At 38.7% G+C, this 17,566-nt stretch overlaps 1 protein-coding gene across 1 annotated transcript in view; it reads left to right on the top strand.

Annotated features, from left to right (window-relative positions):
- LOC126336517 (probable ATP-dependent RNA helicase DDX46) overlaps nucleotides 1-17,566 on the top strand; it is a 140,286-nt gene that overhangs the window by 17,888 nt on the left and 104,832 nt on the right. The window contains exons 5-6 of the mRNA XM_050000300.1: nucleotides 2,366-2,492; nucleotides 6,764-6,936. Of these exons, the coding sequence (XP_049856257.1) occupies nucleotides 2,366-2,492; nucleotides 6,764-6,936 (300 nt within the window). The remainder of the gene's footprint in view (nucleotides 1-2,365; nucleotides 2,493-6,763; nucleotides 6,937-17,566) is intronic.

Raw genomic sequence — 17,566 nt, 5'->3', positions numbered from 1 at the left:
TCATTTAATGCAGCACCAATTAAGATTTCATCTACACTGCTGTGTTCCACCAAAGGATCCTTGAAAGGCAGTGAGTCGTCTTGTTTTTGTATATCATTGTGATGTCATAGTCATATGAAGCTTTGATGCACATTTTGTGAGTCAACCCAATGGATTGTTCAGGTTAGTCAGCCAGCATAGAAAATGGTGGGTGATCCATCACAAAGGTGAACAGTTTGCCAAATAAATACAGCCGGTACTTGTTGGTGGCCCAAACAACTGCAAAACACACTTCTCAGTTGTAGAGTAGTTCACCTTGGACTTGGAGAGTACTGTGGAAGTGTAATCTATCACCCTTTCAGCACCATCCCGATTTTATACTAGACTGCTTGTATCCCAAAACTGCTACCAGCAGTGTGACGATCTGTCTCGGCATTCTTGTCATACAATTTTAGAACTGGAGAAGAAGATAGTGCCTCGTTTAAGGGCAAGGAAAGATCTTTCTTGCACTTCGTTGCATGAGAATTTGCCATCTCCCTGCTAAAGATGGCAAGGGATGTGCCTTGGTACCGAAGTTCTTTATGAATCTCTGGTAGTATAAACTCCTTGTGAGAAAACCTCTTACATCACTAATGTGCTGAGGAGTTGGACAACCTGTGACTGACCTTATTTTCTCCAGATTGGAACAGACTCAATCGTCATTTACTAGGTGCTCCAAGGTTTTCATTTTTTATACAATGAAGAGGCAGATTAAGTTAGAGACCTGTAGTTTGTTTGTACTTCAGCATGGTTATCAGTCAGCTTAGATGTTATGCATATGTCTTTGAGATAATGGCAATGTTGTCTAGACAGCAAAGACACACCATCTATTCCAGGTGGTGAAGCAAGTTGTGCACCCTACATTCTAAGGTGTTCACTCAGTAACACTCCGTATTGAACTGGCAAATTGGTGTTTTATCATGAGCTGTTTGAGCTGCCCTTTCTCCACTCTGCCTTTGAAGGCATCCAAAAATTGATGCAGGTGGCTATCACTCACTATGTTGTTCTTCGCTCAGGCCAGACCCTATGGGCAGTTAGATAGTAGCTTCCTCGTCTGCGTTGCATATAGTGGTAGTGGTACAAGATTCTTCGTTAATAACACTAAGTTGCTCTTCTCGGGTGTCCCACATGCACATAAATTTAGGGACGAATTTGGCTGCTCTTGACATTTAGTGATCCAGAGTTCTCCTTCACCACAAGGTTCTCAATCGTCATTGGCATGTAGATCTATTTGTGAATATGATTAGCTTCTTGCTTTTAACAAATATTTTACATTTTAATTGTGCATCTTGGTTGATGACTGGAACATGTGTTGTTGACAGTGGTGAAATAACAATATCTACAACAGCAAACAACCACCCAGTCCAATCTATGTTACGGGTGCTTGTTTGGAATATCTTCGTCTATCTGGAGCTCTGATCTTTCACAGTCAATGATTGCTATTGATGGCAGCAAAAAGTCCTGTTTGAGAATAACATCATCACTACCGTATGTCATAACAACAGATTCAAAGGCCTGTGTTGTGTCATTGATAGTTATTCTCACAGTATATGTTCCTGTTGGCTGGACACAATTCCCATTTATGGCTGTCAGCACAACTGTTTTCACATCACAGAACATAATCTTCTTCAGCTGGTTGTGGTAAACATTTGACATTGCAGGAAAAGAAGCCCCTTAGACAGTAGTGCCCTGACTTGTTGTGCATTGATGATCATGTCACTCAGATTTCCTGTCATCTTGGTATCTGTTGTCAGTGGACAATTTTCATCTGTAGTGGTCTTACCGTCACAGATGGTCGCCTCACTTAGTTTTTCTGAATTCAGCAGCTAGGTTAGTGGCTGGTACTTAAGTGCATGGTGCAGCGATGAGCTATCGCCGACTATAATCATTTGCAGTTGACTGGCATGAATAGGATTGTTGTGATGGTTAACATGTTGTGGCATGACCCTGTTCTTCAGTTGTTCTTCTGCGAAGGGGACTTACTATTGATTCTCACCAAATGTTTTCATCAAGAACCTTCCTGAAATGATGAATACTAAATAACAAATAATTGCTCTCGTCAGCTTTGAACTGACGATCCACAGCATGCCAGCCAGTGATGTTAACAGATACACTACACTGCATGTGACACAGATGATGGCAGTGTAATGATGCTGAAGATAAATGTGCTGTATGATAATTTCCAGTCGTCGTGAGATCAGATGTTGACAGCACTAATGATAGAAAACCTTTAATTGTGCTGTGCTCAGGGTTTATGTTGAAGCCATGTACTAATACATTCAGTAGCTACATTAATTTATGATTGTGTTCATTACTTAGCTCTCATACCTGTTCTCTGCCTTACCAGGAAGCAGAGCAGAAACGATTAGAATTAGAAATGCAGAAACGCAGAGAAAGAATTGAGAGATGGCGAGCAGAGAGGAAGAAGAAGGAGCTGGAGATTACAAAGAAGGAAATCAAAGGAAACCTACTAGGTGGGAGATATGTTTTTCTCTTCTTTATTCACACATATAAAATTAATTATAATTATTGTTTGTGCTGAAACTTCCTGGAAGATTAAAACTGTGTGCCAGACTGAGACTCGAACTCGAGACCTTTGCCTTTGCCTTTTGCGGGCAAGTGCAAGTTCGAGTGTAGGTCCGGCACACAGTTTTAATCTGCCAGGAAGTTTCATATCAGCGCACACTCCACTGCAGAGTGAAAATCTCATTCTGGAATTATTTGTGGTTTTCATAGTATTAGGAGCAGCAGTTTTTGTAGCTAACAGTTTTAAAAAGTAGTAAATGTCCATTGTAGATAAACTCTTTGGGTTTTTATTTGGAGGTAGAAGTCTCTGTAAGGCAAATTCTTTTATGTGATCACTGTAATTTATTTATTATTTGTTAACAATTATTTAGGTTTCTTTTTAACCACAGTGAGTTCAATAATAACAATATGAAAGTAATAGACTGCTACAGGTCACATAGAAGAGACATTGAATCTCAGCCATGCACAATGAAAAAGACTTCTAAAATATTTAATTAAGACACAAATGAATTACAGACATTGGCTGAGTGTGGGCTTTGATTTAAATCAAAGGGAAAGTCGAAAATTTGTGCTGGGCCGGGATTCAGACCTGGGTCTCCTGCTTACTAGGCAGGTGCTTTGACCATTGAGCCATTCAGACACAGTGGTCATTGCAAGTGCACTGACTGCCATAGCACGCCTCCTGTCAGACCCAAAGTCTCAACTTATAAACACAACATTAATGTAGTGCCCTTTGCCCATTATCCTCATTACTTGTGGCATTTCTTAGATTCCCGCAAGAGTTAGTGCACCTGCACAGAAGAGATCATTGGCTGTCATCGTCTTAATTAAGTATATGTGGTGTGTGTTCTTTCAGTATCAGTGAAAAGCCATGAATAAGTAGGGTACTGGATAAGGGGAACTACAGTGGTAGTGACTGGGTAAGTTGAGAATTTGGGTCTGATAGGAGGCGTGCAATATAGTCATCTGTGCAGTTGCAGTGAACACTGAGTGCAGATGACTCAATGTTCAGAGCACCTGCCTAGTAAGGAGGAGACTCAGGTTCAAATGGTGTTTTCGACAGTCGGGCACAAATTTTCAACTTTCCCCGTCGATTTCAATCAATTCCCACTCACAGCCAATGTCTGTAATTCCTTTGTGTCTTAATCCAAAAGTGGCTACTGGATCAAAATTTTCCATTTCTTTAGGACATGTCTGAATGAACAGACACCACATACATATTTAAAGTTTTGGACAGAGTCCTTCTTCTGAAGTAGAAAAAACACAAATATTCACACAAGTGCCACTCGTGCAGATATGGCTGTTGTCTCCAGGTGCTCTGCTGAAGGTAGTGGCCACGTGTGTATGAGTTCTCGTGTGAATGTGTATGTACTTTTTTTCTTTGGAAGAAGGACTTTGTCCAAAAGCTTAAATATTTTAGCAGTCTTTTTCAGCGTGCCTATCTGCAAGCTGACTCCTTCTCCATGTGGCAAGTAGCAATCTATCCTTTCCATATTGTTGTTGTTTTTCTGCCCTGGACTCGGCGAACATTGTGATGGCAGTAACTACCATTTAATTTTTTCTAGTGCTTTATTTTCTACATTGTGCCATCTTTTTAAACTATAAGATGATCAAAAAATTTCTGTTCAAAGGCTGTACAGCCCAGAATCAGTATTGCAATCAGGCAAAGTCGCCATTAGCATTGAGGCTGACATCTCACGAGGTTGAAGATACCTATTTGGTAAAAAACCATGTCCTGCTGTGTGAATAAGTCTGTAACTGTCTGTTGCATATCCTCATCCGACAGGAAGCATTGGCAGTTCAAGTCCTTTTTTGAGGAATCGTAGGTGTGATTATCGCACGGGGAGATATCAGGAATATAGGACAGATGCTCAGTTGTCTCCCACTCGAGCTGGTGCAACTTCTGCTTTACAGCATTTACTTTATGGGGATGCACATTATCATGAATCAGCAACACCCCTTGGGAACTTGGCACCCATTCCAAAGTGGTTGTTTTTGATGGACATGCTGCCCCATATGCATTTTTCATTCTCTCGTGCTTGTCTACCAGTGTGTGTCCTTTGGCAGATAAGATGGATGTGCACAAGAATTGGCGAAACAACAATTCGGAAGAAGCCAGAAGACAGTGTAGAAAACTGAACAGTGGTGTAGCAGGGCTAACTGACGAGCTAGAGAAGATTGAATGAGGAAACAATGTGAGGCATTAGAAGAATTGGAAAAGAAAGAAAAACTGGAAGAAATGCACAGAGCAGTGAAATCTGTAGTAAAAACGGAAATTAGCAAATTATGAATGTTAAATGAACATTAAAGAAGACAGTATGTATAGGAGAGGAGGAGAAAGGGATGGATTATGTGTAAGAGTTGTACAGCGCACAGGCTGGTGTCATGAGACTGGTTTTGGAAGATGAAGGGGAACAGAATCAAGAAGACTGAAGTCCTAAGGTATTGAATTGGGGATTGTAGAAACTAGGTGAAGAATTGTGGAAGGAGAAAGCATTGAACTGTGACAAAATACCATCTGAGGCATTGAAAGTCCTAGATCCAAATTCAATACAAAAATTCAATGCCCTGCAAAATAGTGTAAAGACTATAGGATATTTAGTATTATCAGTCGTGTTACACATTCTGTAGCGAGAGTGATACTAAGGAAAATTGACTAAAATACTGGGGAAGACCAGTTTGGATACAAAAAGGGTAAAGGAACAAGAGATGATATAGGTTGTTTAAGAATGATTAGAAAGAGGATGATAGAAATGGGCAAGGAGGTGTGTATTTGGTTTATATGCTGGGAGAATGCATTCAGTAGAGTCATCTGTAGTGTATTGTTGAGAATTTTAAAAGATATTGGAATAGACTAAAAAGATAGAATGTTAATAGAGGAAAATGTGATAGTGAGAGTAGGGCACGAGGAGACACAAGAAACGAGCATTGAAAGAGGTGCAAGATAAAGATGTTCATGTAAAGTGTTCAATGGAGAAGAAGTTATAGATACGGCCATAGAGGATGCAAGATGCATTATAATTGGGGGGTGGGGGGTTAAGGATAAAGGCTATAAAGCACGCTGATGATCAAGCAGTACTTATGGAAACAGAAGAGCTGCTACAGAAGGTGTCGAATAGCTTTGCAAGAAGGGGCATTAGGTATGGAGTGAATTAAAATACAGGAAAGACAAAAGTGATGAGAATAAGCAAGAAGGGAGACGGAAAAACGATAGAACAAGTTAAGTCATTTCTGTACCGGGGGAGTTCAGCAACATGGAACGGAAACTGCACGGAAGAAACAGGGAAGAGGATATCTATTGGAAAGTGAGCATTCGAAAAGGTGAAGAAGTTAATACCAGCTAGAATAGTTCCAACGGAGCGGAGGAAAAGATTTTCTAAATGTTGTGTGTGGCATGTAGTGTTGTGTAGCACTGAATCATGGACAGTTAAAAAGAAAGAAGAAAGGAAGTTTTGAAGTATGGTTGTGGGGAAGAATGCTTAAGGTGAAGTGGACTGACATACTTAAGGATAAGAAAAAGAGGGGGTGAAAGAAGATAACTAAAAGTGGTTAGGTAGGAGAAAATAAGTCTTGGCTGGAACATATATTGCGTATGAATTGTCTGCAACAAAGAATTGAATTATAGAAAGAAAAGTGGAAGGAATGAGAGAAAGAGAATTGGAACGGTGGACAACGTTACAAGAAAACACACACACTAACAGATGAAGGAAGATGCTCAGAACAATACACAATCGAGAGCCTCCAGTTTAAACCCACCATAAGATGGATGCACTAAAGAAAGAAGAGAATGTATCTGTAAAAATGCATTTCAACTGTCAGTGCTCAAGCAAAATGATAAAAAGGCACCAGAGTTGCTTTTAAATAGCTAATACAATGAGTCAGTGGAAATATTTCCTGTAGAAACACCACACATATTCCACACTCTGTTTTTGCACTGGCATGGAGGCATTTTCACAGTGATACAATCTAATAGGTAGTTGAGGAAACAAATGTAACAAATCACTTTGTAGTGAGCCATTGTTGAAAATGGCCTTAAATCAATATTCGGCAAATAACCGGAGAGAACTTCTGAGAGTTTAGCAGAACTTAGATTCACCCGTAAGACAAACCTACTTTGAAAAAGTGGACAACTCTGTACTTCTTTATAAGTGCTGCTTACATATACTTGAATACTTTAATGAGTCCATGTGAATGGTTTTAAGGTATTTTTATGTTACAGCTAATCTTCCAGTACCGGCAAAGAAGTGGACACTGGAAGATGATAGTGATGAGGAAGAAGAAAAACAAGACAAACAGGAAAACAAAGAAAATAAGGAAAATAAAGAAGAAGGTGAAGCTGAAGCTGAAGCTGAAGTGGAGGATGAAGTAGATCCATTAGATGCTTTTATGAAGGTAATAAGAAGGAGAACCACATATATAATCATCTTACACCCTTATATCTAGAAGGGAATAAATCATTGTAAACAATAGTATCACATTTCAGTATTTACATTCAATATCTGAAATTTATTACTATATTAAACCAATTATAAGATAAATATAATAGACGGAAACATTCCACATGGGAAAAATATATCTAAAAACAAGGATGATGTAACTTACCAAACGACAGTGTTGGTATGCTGATAGACACACAAACAAACACACACACAAAATTCGAGCTTTCGCAGCCTAAGGTTGCTTCATCAGGAAAGAGGGAAGGAGAGGGAAAGACGAAAGGATGTAGGTTTTAAGGGGGAGGGTAAGGAGTCATTCCAATCCCTGGAGCAGAAAGACTTGCCTTAGGGGGAGAAAAGGACGGGTATACACTCGCTTGCACATATGTAGGTTTTAAGGGGGAGGGTAAGGAGTCATTCCAATCCCTGGAACAGAAAGACTTACCTTACGGGGAGAAAAGGACAGGTATACACTCGCACATTTAGGTAAAAGGTAAAGGAGTATGTGAATATGTAAAGTTTGTTGGTGACTGTACTTTATATTTTCATAAATAAATTGATCTGTACACAAACTGACCTGTAGCGTCAGCCATTAACCGGACAAGGATACATCTAGAACTGGGAGGCACAAGGATGTAACAGTTTGTTGCGCCTATAGAGGCGGCGCATGCACCCTGCCAACCATCTTACGCAATCTTGGCAGCACGCCAGCGGGGGACTTAGCGCTCAGCGTACGCGGACACCTAGGCCTCAAACTCCACTAATTTCAAGTTACTGCCGCTCATACCTCACCTGTCATTCAACAACATCTTTACCTCTGTACTTCCGCCTCGACTGACATCTCTGCCCAAACTCTTTGCCTTTACGTGTGTGTGTGTGTGTGTGTGTGTGTGTGTGTGTGTGTGTGTGTGTGTGTGTGTGTGTGGATGAAGAGCTAGTTGTGTTTGACATGAACGATGCTGACTGTGTGTCAGTAGATCTTTACCTTTGAGGTGGTTCAGAATGTTCAAACATAGCATATGTTCCAAAATCCTGCTGCAAATTGATGTCAGTAATATCTGTCGGTAATTCATTGGATTAGTCCTATTTCCTTTCTTCAGTATTGATGTGATCTATGCAACTTAGCAGTCATTTGGTATGGATCTTTCGTCAAGTGAGTGGTTGTATATGATTGTTAAGTATAGAGATATTGTATCAGCATAATCTGAAAGTAACCTAATTGGTATACTATCTGGACTGGAAAACTTGCCTTTAAAAGTATTTAATCTGTTTTGCTACACTGAGGATATCTACTTCTAAGTTTCTGATGTTGGCAGCTGTTCTTGATTTGAATAGTAGAATATGTAATTGTCTTCTTTGCTGAAGGTATTTCGGAAAGCTGTGTTTAGTAACTCCACTTCAGTGGCACTGTCATTGCTAATACTACCATTGGTATTGTGCAGCGAAGCTGTTGATTGTCTCTTGCCATAGGCCTTTGTATATGATCAGACTCTTTGGATTTTCTGTCAGATTTTTGAGACTTGAGTTCCATTGTGGAAGTTATTAAAAGCATCTCACATTGAAATCTGCACTAAGTTTCAAGCTTCATAAAATGTCATCGGTCTTGGAGATTTTGCATCCTTTTAAATTTAGCATGCTTTTATTTGTTGCTTTTGTAACAGTGTTCTTGCCTATTTTGTGTACAATAGGGAATCGGTAACATCCTTTATTAATTTATTTGTTGTAAATTTCTCAATTGACACACTTTACTTACATAGTTAGTTGGGAAGGAGTGGAGACTGTCTCTTACAAAGGTATCTAGTGAATTTGTATGTGATTCTTGAAATAGTTCATTTTATGTTTACATTTGGTGGACGTGAATATTGCGGTGGTCATTGTAGCTACAATGACCTTGTGGTCACTAGAACTACTCAACAACTGAATCATCTGAGTTGGGAAATTGATAAGAGGAACCAATTATTAACTTATTTACTGACTTTTCATTCCTTTTAAGCAGAACACAAAACCTCACCACCCCATTGGTGCAAGTCGAGAAATCTGCTACTTACATTGTCGCAGAATTGTTTGAGTGTCTGATTCAGACTCTCCAATCAGCTCTGTACTAGAGGCCACAGTCAATCTTGTTGACGATGCTACAGATGGTGAGCTCTGGCTTCATCCTGCAAGACTGGCAGCTTTACCATTTCAGCTAGCTGCCTGAAACTAAAGAGAATCTCTTCCAGTTCCTAGTGACCCACATCGTTAATACCGATATGAGTCACCACCTACAGTTGATGTGTTCTTCATGGCTTTGTTTCATGTCTGGAATGACTTTTCTCAGTATAAACACAGAGTGCACACTGGCAGTCTTGCTTGCGAGGTGAAAGCAGAGCTCTCCATTTGCAGCGCAGTCAACTTGACCGATTGAGAACCTCTGGTACATAACCGAGAGGAGTGGCTGAACCAGAGGCTCAGACAGTGCTGTGACTGTGTAGGCTGCACATTCTTCGACTTGTGCCATAGGATAGTGGGCATTCAAGTTCCGCTAAATAGATCAGGAGACGGCTACACGGGTAGCATTTGTGGCTTGGACTGGATGATTTTTTTAGGTTAGAGGGTCTTGGGAAAACACAAAACAGGCTTCAGTCTTGAAGGGTGCAGATGGAACACAGGAAAAGCGTAAATCTAGGAACCATTGGTATAATAGCTCTAAGTTGTCATAGCTTTGTTGGGGAAGTACCAAAGCTCGAAGCACTAGAGTGCACGGATGCTCAAATCATTATAGGCACAGAAAACTGGCTGAAGTTCAGCTGAAATTTTTGTGAAGGATCTAACATTGTTCAGAAGGGATAGTCTACATACAGTTGGCAGTGGTGTATGTGTTACTGTTGAAGTACTATATCTTGTAGCAAAATTGAAGTAGATAATTCTTGTGAGTTACTATGAGTAGAGGTCAACAGGAATAAAATAATAGTTGGATCCTTCTACCGACACCCCCCCCCCCCCCCTACTCAAATGATACAGTTGGTGAAAGGGTCAAAGAATACTTGAGTCTAATTTCAAACAGGCACCCAACGCATACAATTATAGTTGTGGTGAATAGTAAACAATTATGAAAACACAGTTGACCTCTTACTAACAAATAAGCCTGAGCTAATAACGAGCATCAAAATGAATACAGGCATTAGTGAACACATGGTTGTCATAGTGTACTGAATACCATAACTCCCAAATCCACCAAAAATAAATGAAAAATATATTTATTCAAAAAAGTAGTTTGCCATCTTTCTGAGAGAGAATCTCCACTCCTTCCAAATTAACAATGTGAGTGGAGACCAGATGTGTGGCTTGAATTCAGAGAAATAATATCAATGGCAATTGAGAGATGTATACCAAATAAATTAACATGTATACCAAATAAATTAACAAATAAATAGTTGTATACCAAATAAATTAACATATAAATAGTTAAACACATTAAGTAACTTAATAAAAGCAAGTCTTCCAGTCAGTTATGTCCTTTCAGAATATGCTGATGCAAGAGCCTCCATACTTAAGTCATGTACAACCACTCACATTATGTAAAATGCATATCCAGAGACTGGAAAATTGCACACTCACACTAATATTCAAGAAAGGCAATAGGAGTAATCCAATAAATTAATAGTAATATTGACACCGATATGCAGCATGATTTTGGAACAGACGTTGTGTTCGAACAATATGAATTACCTTGAAGAGAAAATGGTCTATTGACACATCTTCAACATGGATTCAGAAAACATCCTTCTTGTGAAACACAACTAGCTGTTTAGTCATGGGAAGTGTTGACTGCTATCCACAATGGATTTCAAATCAGAGTTTGCACAGGAAAATATAGGTGTGTTTTTCTTCCATGCGCTGTTAGAGAGTGGAATAATAGAGAATTAGTGTGAAGATGGTTTGATGAGCCCTCTGCCAGGCATTTAAGTGTGATTTGCAGAGTAGCCATGTAGATGTAGAACAGCGCAAACAACTGCATCTGACTTAAGATTTTTTTCAACCACTGATAGCGTCTTAAATGTGTTTGTCAGATAAACTGAGAAGGCTTCCTGAACGGTCCTCCGGAAAGTCTTTCGCTGCCTGCCGCAACTGTCGCAGTAGTGGACCAACTGGGGGACGTGAGGGATATACTAGATGTACCTTGCAGCCCCATATGCGGATCCCCACAGTGATGTCCATTGGCAACAGCCTCAAGCCGTGTGATTGAAGCCAGCACCACCTGGAGCTGTGAATGAAGGATCACGAATTCCGCTCGCATCTGAAAGCAGCAATCACAGTCCTTGTACATACTGAAGATGTCAGAGATATAGGCTACGCAGTTATTGAAGTGCGTAGCTGTGGGTCCAAACACACTGCTGCTGCAGAGACGGTAGTTGCGCTCAGCTAATGAGTTAGTCATTTGTAACTGACTGCTCACATAAAAACAAACACCTGTCGTGATACAGACAGCAGAAGTATACACTACACAATCTTCTTCTTCTGGTCTATGGTCCTTCCATAGTTCCTCCATACTGGAGTATTTAGGATTTTCCATTTATATGTTGTCTAGACCTGCCACTTTCTTGTTTTTTTTCTTTTTTTATTGCTTGTCTGACTTCCTTAGTTATTATTAATTCAAAGCTGTGTACAGTCTCCGTTGCTTCAATTTTTTATGGCTTGTCTTTTTTTCCTGTCTGTTCAGTATTTCTGAGAAATGTGTTTTCCATGTATCCAGATGGATATCTGCTCTTATGGGTGAAACTGTCTTCCTCATTGCTGTGAATGAATCTGATTTTGCACCCATTGTTAATTCTCTTGTCACCTCCTCGATGTATTCCGCTCTTTCACTTTTACTTGTAGATATGTATTTCTTCCTTTTTTCTGCATACATGTCTTGTCTGAGTGTTTTTGCTATGTGTAGTATCTACAGGATTTCTTTCCTTTCTCTGAAGCATTCTTGGTCAAACCATTTTTGTGCTTTTCGTCTTCTGTTGATTTTTTGTGGCTCTTCTGTGGTTATTTTCAGGCTTCTTACAGTTTGTCTTCTTACATTAGTGTCTTTTCTCTTTCAATGTTATCTTTGTTTTGCTTTATTATTCCCTGTTGTATTTTTCAGAGGTGTTCCAATTGCTTCTTTTCTCTGTTGTGGTGTGTTGATATGGAAACTTTTCATTGTTGGGAAATATTTCCTTACGGGAGCTGTTGCTGAGGACCATAATAATTCTTGTTTGTTGAAGTGTCTTCCTTTACAAAAGACTGGTTCTGCAGTGACCTATGTATATTGGTATTTCTTTTTTATTTGCTAGTCTGAAATCTTCCTCTTCTAGTAGTATGTTTGCCTTGGCATTCTGCTTATCAATTCTTCACAATTCTACACTTAAGACCTCAACTAGTATAACATTTGTGTCGTATCTCCCCTCCCTCCGGTTCATATTTATTGTGTTTTCAAATGATATACCTGTTGTACATATACATCTATTATTGCTATTGTGACAGTTCTGATTATCATCATATTTTGAGCTTCTATAATTCTTTTGATGTTCCTTGTTTCTTATTTCAGGAATCAAGTAACTCCCCCTGTTGGTCTTACTTCTGTTGGCATTGCTAGTGTATGTATGAAGTAGAAACCTTGAAGTATAGATTCAGGTTACTCAACTTTAGTAGACTTTTCTGCAGAATGCGGTAAAAGTTTGAGTGGGGCTAGTGGCATACTTATGTGCTTCGTGTAGCAATGTTGTCAATGCTCACTGTGAGGTATGATGGGAACGAAGGTGTTATTTCATCAGCTGCTTCTACACTATCAAGGAGAGAGCAGCAATTAGACAATATGTTTGGAAGTGAGAGAAATTATAACATTCTCTCATCAATATAGAAATGAAATCTGCTACTTATTCATAAAAAAAACTGCTGTGTTCTCAGATCCGAGCGTAAACACAACTCATTCAGAAGAAACAGTCAAATATTTTGACAGTGAAGATACAAATTTTACAGCTGCGTGATTATTATTATTATTATTATTATTATTATTATTTTTATTATTTTCTATTTATTTTTGCATTTATGTAAATTTTAGATACATTTCTAGAAAAAATATGAAGTACGCACAAGTATTACTTCTGCATGGTAAATTCATTAATAACCTTGTGTAGACAAGTTGTTTACTTTGATTTTGTTAGCCAAATGCCTTCTTAGAAAGCACTGCATTAGTCTGCTGACATGATATGCCAATGACCACAAGACAGCTAGAGAGGTGCCAGAGCAGACTGAATGGAAGTATGGACTACAGAAATTGTTTATGGCCTGGCATGGACAACCCCAGTTGTCATTCACTTTTGAGGGAAGCCGGTAATCACAGCACGTAAAATGTCTTTCTTTTGAGTTCGTTTGCTGGAAGTATTATATACTTGTGTGGGCATTACTAGTATGAAAGAACTGAGAGAAACTCATATGTCAGACCAACATTATAGTTTTCTTTTACAATGTTCAGATTTTTAAATTAACTGTTCATGAAAGTACCATACTATCTTTGTGGCAAGTAAATATTTATGTGGAAAAATCATGACTTCTGACACAGGAGCTGAGAAACTGCGTTCTACAGTTAGAAATTTTGCATCAGCAATGGGAGCAGCTACGTAAATATGCTGGGAGATCATCACGATTCCATAAATGAAACAAGACCATTTATTCCCTCCAAAACCTTGCCCTCATACAGAATGTATACATTTAGAGACAATAAAACATAAACAAGAGAATGACACCAAAATAAAAATTTAGTAGCAAAGAAAATCTAACACTTATAACAACAAAACACAGTGCACACACAAGCATCTGATGACAGCAAAATGTGTCAGAGGCTTTAGGACAAAGACCATGCAGTACTTCTTAACTTCAGACTACTTTTGATGAGTGTGATGTGACAGCTGTGTGTATTTCTGTCAGGGGAAATTATTTCAAATGGTGGTTTGAGAAATATTACTTTCAAAGTAAACTTCTTTTTACACAAGATGAATTATGTTATGTTTGAGTGTGTGTGATTGTTTCTAAAATCATGGAGCATTTTACTCTCACTCAAAACTTAACGCTTTGAGGACCAACCACATAGAAAAATTTCGGATCCAGTAGACCAGCCATTTATGCCATTATTTAAAATTTCACCCGCACATTTGTGTTTCATACATCTTAAAGTGTAATGCCTGCTAAAAAAGACCAGTATTAGATGTGAAAGCTTAGCTTTCCTTGTAGCTGTACTGTATATATATTAATTTAAACCATTACTTTTCCTGTTTGTCTGTTTGTGCTACTTAAGAGTAACGTTGATATTGGCTGACTACATCACATGTAGTGCACTCTGAACATCTGTTGTCATTGGCTGGCAAGATCACATGACGTGAGCTATGATTGGCTGACAAAAGTGCATTGTGCAGTGATAACTTGGTTTCAGTGCTTTTGGAAGCTACTGTGAAATCCAACAACTTAAAAAATATGTATTTACAGACTTAAAATACAAATTTTACACACAAATGTATTTGAAAAGAAAAGGATAGAAAAATTAGATATAGCTCAGTTCTGATAATTTTATGCATATTTTGGTCATTTAACTTGCAACAGGAAAGGACAGGATGAAGGTGGTTGAAACTCATACTGGAGACAGTGTTTCAGTTTTGCCAGTAGAGAAACTGTAAAGAACATGTACTATCCCAGATTTTGCAACTAATAGTTCCTTCTTCAAAAAGGAGAGAGGGATGAGTTGGGTAACATTAAAAAGGAAGGGCAGACCACAAGATGTGAGGGACCTAAGAAGGGGGATGGAAACAAATTCAGAAATGACGGCTACTCCTAGGGTAGAAAACTAACGTCTGTTTACGAGACACATTTTACACAGAACTGCCAAATTTGTGGTAGTGTTAAACCATGTGTTGTGTAGGAAGAGCCAGTGCGCTCACTGTATGTGACTGTGGAGTTTGGAGTTATAAGCACATTTATTCTTGGTCCATTCTTCTTTGAAAATAGTGTACCCAGAGGGCCTGTCAGGTGTACATATGCATGTTATCGATACCTCCATGTACAACGTGGTTCTCGCTTTGTGTAACCTCCCCCATACTAATCGGCCTATCCTGCTTGTGATGTAAAGTATGACCTTGGATCCCTTGTATGCCTAATGGACTTTTACTAATTGGATAAGGCTCTCTTTCTCGAAGAAATAATATTGATGAGTAGGAGGAAAGTGTACGATAGACACTTCTGATGGAAAAGTCTACTAAAAATCAAAAGTAATTAAACCGAACAGGATCATAATTTGGAAAAATGAAAGTTATTTTGTGCATTCACTTACGAACAACACTGGACAGAAAAGGGGTACCACTGATCCTGAATCCAGAAGCTACACTAATGAAGGAAAAGGAAATAATTAATGGTCTCCAGCCCACTAGAGTAATTTACATCCAAAATCCTGTACAAGATGATGGGAAAGAAAAACATGCATTATTAAACACTGACATGGCAACTGAAGGTTGTCACATTTTTTGACACTAATTTAAGTGAGTATGTAATGATAAAGAAAACTGAGAAGTCACTCTTACGCTACGTTTGTCATTAAATTTTGGGAAAAAAGGTACAATCGAGTAATGATTTGAAAATGTGCAATTAAACTGTACGTTAGTATTGAACTTCATTACGTGAACAGTGATTTTCAGTGACCTCAACATAACATCATCAAAGAAATTTAGAAAAAAAAGCAAGCACTTTTACTTTGCAGTTACTTATTTTGCAAATTGTATTTCAAATTATTATCTGAACAACTGATCCTTTTTTACTGACTTGAACAGAAATAATATAATACGTACCAAACCAAACAGTCCTGTGCTGCAAGCTATATGTAAAATAAATAAAACTCCTGCACTCTTAATTTGGGCATTTCTTTAGATTTGGATTTTTTCCAGCGATTGATTCTCAAACTTGAAAAATGAAATTGCCTTATTTTACTCGTATGCTGAAGCCTCTGTTGCACAACAGTTAATTGAAAGTAGACTGAGGCTGAAATTCTTAAAAGTGAAATTATTCATTAATAAACTGGCTGTAACTATTCAGTTTGTTTCTTATGACACTCGGTTAGCAAATAGGTGGGGGAGGGGGGGGGGGGGGGGAAGAGGAAGGAACAAGAACCCTGCTTGGTAATTTGGTAATAATGTGTAAGCCAAAGAGGACACAATCACCCTGAGTTTAACTGATTATTATTTAAATAAATTGTATTAATCAAATCACATTTAGTTGTGCTGCTGGGTTATCTGTTAATACTGTCTACCAATTAACAGTCTTACTTCAGTGCTGGGCATACAACGAAACTCTGAGCTGACGACGAATCTGTGTAGATGGAACTGCTGCTGTTGTTGAAGACTGTAGCATCTTGTGGAGCATGGCTAATTACAGGAATGGGCAATCGTATTTAATACAGCCTCTTCCGCCCGTCCACTGTCCTTACTCCTGCTACTAGTCATCTGGCCGGCGTGCGTACATGATGCTGCCAAAGTGGTACGCTCTACTGCGAGAGCATTACCACCACACTTTTGCACACTATAAGCGCTGTAACCTGTCCCCCTCTCTCCACACGGGCCGTGCAACAACTTCCTACCCAAAGATTTCACAACGCACAAGCACTGCTATTATCGTTGCTAGTCGATGCAAATAACAATTCCTTTGGCTTTTTCCCAGAGCTTATAAGTTTCACAGTAAAACACAGATAATGTCAACAGACTTCTACCTAAATTTGCACATACAGTTAAGTAATGTCCTTACTTATTAAAAGAAAACATTTAAATTACAAATATTTACATACAATTCAGCAAAAAAATTATATATCGGTAACAGGTGCCATGCATTCCGCATTTTCGGTGTTACATTTGGAAGAGCACAACTGTGTGGAAACCACTATTTTCATGCAAGATGGGCATCTCCTCATGTTGTTTGCCCAGTGAAAGATCTGCTTAATGTGACCTTCCATGAACATGTTATCTCCAGAGGTTTTCCAGATCCATGGGTTGCAACATCACCTGATCCGAATCCATGTGACTCTTGGAGATATCTAAAAGAATGTGTTTGTCAGGAACATGTTTGGTCTGTACCTGATATGAAGGCAAGTACATAGGAACATGTTACTCAGATTCCACTGCAACTGCTGTGAGCAACTGTTAATCATATACACTATATATGCAGTGTCTTATCAACATCTCTGGTGCTCATATTGAACAAATTGTGTGAACAGCAGTTGATAATACAATCAACATTATGCCTTTATCACCTGGATGATGCTTTCTGCCCACATCCTGTTCCTATTCCATTAAATATCAAAACATTTTTAAAACTGTTTCTTGTATCTGATGTCCAAAATTGAAACTAATTTTTTTTTCCAGAATAAAATGGTCCTGCTTTAATGCAGACCTACACTGGGCCTCATTGTGTAGCTGCAATTTAATTATAACCACCCAGTACATTTGGAGCACAGTATTGTGTGGTAGTGAGTCATGGAATGTGGGAAAAATGGAAAAGAAGTGAATTGAAGTATTCTATATTTAGTGCTGTAGAAAGTCGTT

The sequence above is a fragment of the Schistocerca gregaria genome, chromosome 2 (assembly GCF_023897955.1).
Source record: "Schistocerca gregaria isolate iqSchGreg1 chromosome 2, iqSchGreg1.2, whole genome shotgun sequence".
Taxonomy (NCBI): domain Eukaryota; kingdom Metazoa; phylum Arthropoda; class Insecta; order Orthoptera; family Acrididae; genus Schistocerca; species Schistocerca gregaria.
This window is presented reverse-complemented; position numbering and strand designations above follow the sequence as displayed.